At 38.9% G+C, this 6,117-nt stretch overlaps 1 protein-coding gene across 1 annotated transcript; it reads right to left on the reverse strand.

Annotated features, from left to right (window-relative positions):
• Positions 1-221: 221 nt before the first annotated feature.
• Positions 222-5,823, reverse strand: LOC104950526 (sodium/potassium/calcium exchanger 3-like). The gene is made up of 6 exons (XM_010777062.1): positions 5,585-5,823; positions 4,691-4,857; positions 4,288-4,402; positions 3,220-3,332; positions 2,027-2,092; positions 222-1,642 (listed from the first exon to the last, which is right to left on the reverse strand). The coding sequence occupies exons 1-6, from the start codon at positions 5,733-5,735 to the stop codon at positions 1,493-1,495; spliced, it is 762 nt and encodes a 253-aa protein (XP_010775364.1). The 5' UTR covers positions 5,736-5,823; the 3' UTR covers positions 222-1,492.
• Between the last annotated feature and the right edge of the window lie 294 nt (positions 5,824-6,117).

A 6,117-nucleotide genomic window follows, 5' to 3' on the forward strand; every position in this document is an offset into this window, starting at 1 on the left:
GAGCGGTGAAGCTCATTCATACAAAGTGTGAGAGCTAGCATCTTTTAGTGTGGTGAAAAAACAATCAAATCAAACTAATATATAGTAGCTGAAAACAGACAATAAAATCCAAAAGGTAGATGCTATTCTGCCATAAAAAAGCGGTGATACATTACCAATAAATCATTGTCATAACATCAATGAAAAAGGCTAGGAGCGTTAGTTTGATGGAACTCTGTGAGGAGTTTCCTTTCCGCCAAAAACACGACACCATGTGGACACAATCGTAACTGTGCTGCAACATGATCTCAAAGAAGGTAAAGGTACTGTAGAGATCTGTAGAGAGATGGAGAGTCAATGTTGGTATTCATTAATTCTTCTACCAACCGATGGAAGTTGATAAGGGCCACATGTGAATTTTCTTTTTGGATCCGGCAACATTTTTTAATTTTTTTTAGTTCTGAGATCAAAGTGCAGACTTCTGAAAAGGAAAGTCTGAATTCTGACTTTTTTATCAGAACTCAAAAGCAATTTTACTTTTGGTCAGATCTCAAAAATAATTCCGCATGTGGCCCCAATCATCTTCCGTATGCATCTCTGAAGAACTTATTGTCTTCCTGCTTTTCGTTTTTTGCAGGTAGCTGTTCCCTATGCTGGGAATCACCTGTGATTGGCCAAGTTTCCTGAAAATGTCTCTGACATTTCCAATGATTGGCCAAACAGACTAACATTTGTAAAGCATGAAAACAGAACCATGAGGAGATAAAGGGTTAGTTTTTTACCTAACCGCTTAAATTAAAATACGCTGAGGGGTTCTTTTTGAATATTTTTTGATAATGCCCTGATTCTGTCTGGGGGTTGGGTTTCTTAAAAATGTTTCGCTAAAAATACTAAATAATGTCCACATGTTGGAAATCTAAAATAGTCTTAAGATAATGGTGTTTGAAAATCGGGCCCATCTGCTTACCATTGTGTGCTCTTTGCCTGAAGATTTGCACTCTTAACTGTGTTTTAAAAACGTTATCTGAACCACAGCGCTAATCTACACCCTCCCACCTATTTACATCATTGCTTTTATAATTATTACTCTCAACTAGTAGATCTAAAAGACCCACCTTTCCTCTCAGGAAAGGTTAGCAGCTAGTAAACATGACTACTTTCACACCTAAATACAGGGAGTTTCTAAATAAAGGTCCTCAAGTCAGGAGCAAGCAGTAGTGGTGACTCCTGTCCTCAGTTCTGTCCTGTGTGAGGGCACGTCAGTCATTTCTATCTCTGCCCCGAAAACTAGGCGACACAGCAGATAGCCATAAAAAAAAAAGAAGCAGAGTGGGACATCTTCTCATAAAAACAGGTAAGTGAGTGTGTTTTAAATGGTATTTGAAAATCATTCTCGCTGTTAAATATATTAAGAATTATACTTTCTGGGTCTAATTCTATCGTCAGAATGTGTTGGAATTATTTGCAAACACCATTTATATAGTGTATATGTGTGCACTTGTCTGTGTGTGTGTTAATCGTCGCGGCAGGTTGGCAGGTTGACGAAGGTGAAGATATTGTACTCGATAAGGCAGGAGACACACAGGAAGACGGAGTAGAGGAGGAGACACGTGAAACCCAGGCGCTTGTCCAGAGTCCACTTGTTGAGGTGAACTCCCAGGACCTGGACAGAGAGATAGACATAGATGGGGGGGGGGATTAAAAGGCAGATTAACAGATCAATGGGCTGATGAAACAAACACATGGACGGAAATCAGAACTCTATTATATCCCTTTCCCACCGAGGCAGTTCCAGGGACAGTTTGAAGCTGGTGCCCCATTTCAAACCAGTTTTTTGTGTTTACACTGCAGCAACGCCGGCTCTCTGGCCTGCTAACTGGATTAATGTGGGGCCAACTAATTGCTCGGCCAGCACCAAAAACCAAGAGCCTTATCAGTCAAAGGCTGGGGATCAACATAAACGTGACGTCATGACGTGGCTCTTCTCAGGCTCTTCTCAGTGGAAAAGGGGTATCAGAGGTATGTGATGAGACATGCTGTCACTCACAGTCATGAACACAGAGGCCAGCAGGAGCCCCACGGAGAAGATCAGGCCTTTGCTGTTGATTTTGATCTGCAAAAAGATAATGTGAGAGACATTAATACTATTACTATTAGAACGAACACAGAAGAAAAGTGACAGAAAGTTTGATCCTCTCATACATTATATAATGGTAAAAAGAAAATATATTACTACTATTAATTGGAGTTCTGACTCGTCTGCCTTTTTTTGCAGGATTATGACTGTAAAAATATAATTTTTGATCAAAACTCAATACATTTTTCACTTTTGGCCCTAAAATCGTGGTAGCCTGGATTTTTTGTTGTTGTTGTATTATTACATTTTTCTGCAAAGTGAATTAATTCCAGTGGAGTCTGGGTACAATCCTGAGTTAACCGTACCATTTTTCAAATGTTTCACAAGTTATGGACATTAATGTACTGTTCAATTTAAAAAAAAGTATGTATACCTATTGAATGCAAGGTCTGTGCAGTTGTGAGAAGCAAAAAGAGTGCACTTCAGTAACAACTCAGGATACTGATAACATCGTCTGAAATCCTAATGATTTATGCTTTTGTTAACTATTAATTATTTTTGGAAACATGTATGAATAACAACAGCTCATTTCTATACCAATTAATTTTCTTTGTTTTCATTTTTTGTGGTGGTGCATAACCCAGCTGCTTTTATAAACAAACCAGTTACTCAGCAATTATTTTTCTCTTGCTTTTTGTTTTCTAATTTTCAATTTGGTATTTGTTATCAGTAATTTGTTGCAGATAGCTGCATAGCATTTTGTTCTTGTTATCATGTTTTCTCTTTACTGAGAAACTGCTCCAACATTTGTGCACGTCCCTGTTGACAGGGTTACACAAAAAAGTAGACTTTTGTCACCCCAATGTATTGTTCTTATTTCCATCTAGTAAATATATGTTTTGAGTAGTGCTGTCATGCTGTGGGTAACTGAAAGGTGTTATGTTACATCATGAAAAGTAAATTAGCCTTGGATGTACAGACACTCCACTTAATGACTTTAATTTAGGCAAAAGACTATTTTGATGGTTATCTTAAGTTAGAAGAAGCACCTACTTTAGTGTTGATGAATTCTGAACATTGCCATCACCTGTATTGCTGTGAATAGTTCAGGTTTGACCTTGATAAGAGGGGGTTTGAGGTACATTGGGGAGGGTGTTACTTACATCAGAGCCGTAGTTGATAGCGAGGGTCTTCACGGACCAGGGGAGCCCGAGCCCCACCAGGATGTCAAACACGTTACTGCCGATGGAGTTGGACACAGCCATGTCTCCCATTCCTGAACAGATACATTTGTAAGGAAAATAAGATAGAAAGAAACAGAGAGGGAGTTACAGAGATGTGTTTCGCCTCTGATATATGGGGAGAAATAATCACGTGAGTATAAATTGTTGTTTCCTCAAGAACTTTACATTAATGAGAAGAATACCCCACGTTCCCCGGATATGTGGATGGTGTGGATCTGAGGATGCTAGATTAAGAATATCTTGTAGATCACAGATCAACAATTTTACATTTAACCTGTTTCACATACTTTCGAAAAAGAATGATCTCCACTTTTTTTATTGAGGTTAGATCATATTTACTTTATTGATCCCAATTTTGGAAATTGTTGAGTTCTGATGTAAAGTGATTTATTTTCGGGGTTAGGGTTATTTAGAGATGCATTTCTGAGAAATAAATCACAATTCTGAGATAACAATTAAAGTTCCCAGAAAAACATACTTAAAGAATCAAGAACAAGTCATTTTCTTATCATTTAAGGCATTTTAAAAAATGGCGCACATTTCAACTTCATTACCGACTTTTATGGTTTTAGCCAATTCTTGTTTGTTTAATGTAATATTTGATTATTACACCGTTAAAGGATGTTAATGAACTAGAAGCAAGCTAAGCATAAAAGGAAAATTGAGTTGGTAACAGGGAAACAGGAAGCTACACTGGGATGTGTCAGGTTGGGACATAGGTGGGTTGAGACGTGTGACATCAGTGGATCTGCGAGCAAGACCCATCCCCAANGCCTCGCCACAGGGATGGAAGGGGGACAGTGGAAAAGCCCCCCCCACTCATACTCCCCCCCACCCATCTCTGTCATCTCTTCCCTCTCTGGCTCTTTGATACTGCATTCACTTTGATTATGTTGTTTGGCTTCAATGAGCTGTTTGTGTGTGTGTTTTTGCTAAATTACAGTTTTGTAACCTGTTATTTGTGTGTGTTTGTGTGTGTGTGTTTACCTTGTCGTGCCACTATAAGGCTGGCCATGCAATCAGGGACGCTGGTGCCGGCTGCCAGGAAGGTGATGCCCATGATGACGTCCGGGATACCGAGTGTGAAGCCGATCACTGTCACCTGACAGAGGAAGACAGAATATTACTGCCTGTATTTTAGCAGGTATTTTTTTTTCTATTACGAAATCGAAATTAAAGCAGGTTTTTGCAGTGGCCAAACAGTGGTACTACAGGTACTATTTCTAACCCTAACCCCCATTTACTTAGAATGAGAAAGAGAATTCTGTAAATTGTCTATGTACATCAGCTTTCCAGGATGAACACGTGGCTATTTATTTAAATCATTAGGTTTTTTTATCTACATTTCTACCAATGTGCCTCCCCCTTAATTTCCCCCCCAGTCTCTCACCATCCAGACCATGATGTAGGAGAACCCAGCGATCCACAGGGTGGAGCAGAAGAAGGACAGCATGAAGTAGTTGTCCCAGCGAGGCGTGGAGCAGTTGGGGACGGTGAAGTACAGCAGCAGGCAGAGAGGCCAGGCCACCAGCCACTTCAGCTTGTTGAACCCCCCCGCTGCAAACACACAAGAAACATGAGATATATACACTGATGAAGAGGGAGGAAGGATCAACAGACTGATAAAAAGATGATCATGCTCTCTCATACTACTACCATATTAGAACAATGTTATCTCATGTACGTATATTGTAATATAGATAGTTACATGTTGTAGTAGAATGTCAACATTTTTATTTTTACATTTTTTATTTCTGTTTTTATTCAACAATGTTTATCTTTTATTAAACATTTAACTTTTTTTTTTTTACATACAATGTTTTACTGCAGGTTCAGTTATTTGTATTTTATCATTTATTGGACATTTTATGTTAACTTTTTATGTTTAAATAACTATCTTTATATTTTTCATTTAACTTTTTATCGCTGCAGTTGGATAGCTAGCTAGTTACTAACATTAGTGATACCAAATCATCACACCACTAAATTAACCGTGTTTTCTTTTCAACACCAGAATAGTGATGTAAGTACGTTACTTATATAGTGAATAAAAAACATATGCATGACTTATATGTATAGTTCAACTGGTTGTGAAGCTTCCGTCACATAACCAAGATGGCCGTCGTTGAGTGTGAGAATGTGTCCAGTGTTTTGCACTCAACTTTTTTTAAATGTGTGCAAATCAGGGTTTTCCAAAAAAGTATTTCTTTAAACACAAGTGACAATAGATCATTTCCAATAACAGTGTAATCACAGTGCCCACAGATCCATCTCCAGCAGGTACCTGGGCACTGGAAGGGTACAAAGGGCCCCCCTCCATCCTCTTCTTCTTCGTCTTCATCATTCTCATTGTTCTCGTTGTCCTCGTTGTCCGTCTCGTTGCCCGCCTCTCGGTCCTCGCGGCGAACGCCGATCCCCCTCTCAGGTCCGGACATCCCGTTCTCTATGCCCCGCCTACTTCCTCCTTTCACTTGAACATCTGAGTCACCGTTGGTCAAAGTCCGTGAGTGGATTAGACGCTGCCTCTGTTACACACACACACACACACACACACACACACACACACACACACACACACACACACACACACACACACACACACACACACACAATTATTTTCAATGTATGTCCTCTTTAACAATTAACAAAGAAAATTGTAAAAATGAGTTTAAAAGCACAAAAAACTGAACTCTTTATTGTGTTTATATTGAAAATGAAACTTCAAAAGACTTTATTTGTTTACATCTCAGTTATAAACTTTTAAAAAGTGTTGTATCAAGCGATAGCAGGTCAAAGTTTCATCTAATTATTTCAACA

This window comes from Notothenia coriiceps, unplaced genomic scaffold (assembly GCF_000735185.1).
Source record: "Notothenia coriiceps isolate Sejong01 unplaced genomic scaffold, NC01 NC01_scaffold00017714, whole genome shotgun sequence".
In the NCBI taxonomy this organism is placed as follows: domain Eukaryota; kingdom Metazoa; phylum Chordata; class Actinopteri; order Perciformes; family Nototheniidae; genus Notothenia; species Notothenia coriiceps.

Bases quoted from the DNA above. Each gene is read 5' to 3' on its own strand.
- LOC104950526 (XM_010777062.1), bottom strand. From the start codon at position 5,735: ATGTCCGGACCTGAGAGGGGGATCGGCGTTCGCCGCGAGGACCGAGAG. The intron at 3,333-4,287 runs GTAAACACACAC...GTATCTGTTCAG, and splicing joins CCTTATAGTGGCACGACAAG to GAATGGGAGACATGGCTGTG. The intron at 1,643-2,026 runs GTGAGTGACAGC...CTCTCTGTCCAG, and splicing joins TGGCCTCTGTGTTCATGACT to GTCCTGGGAGTTCACCTCAA.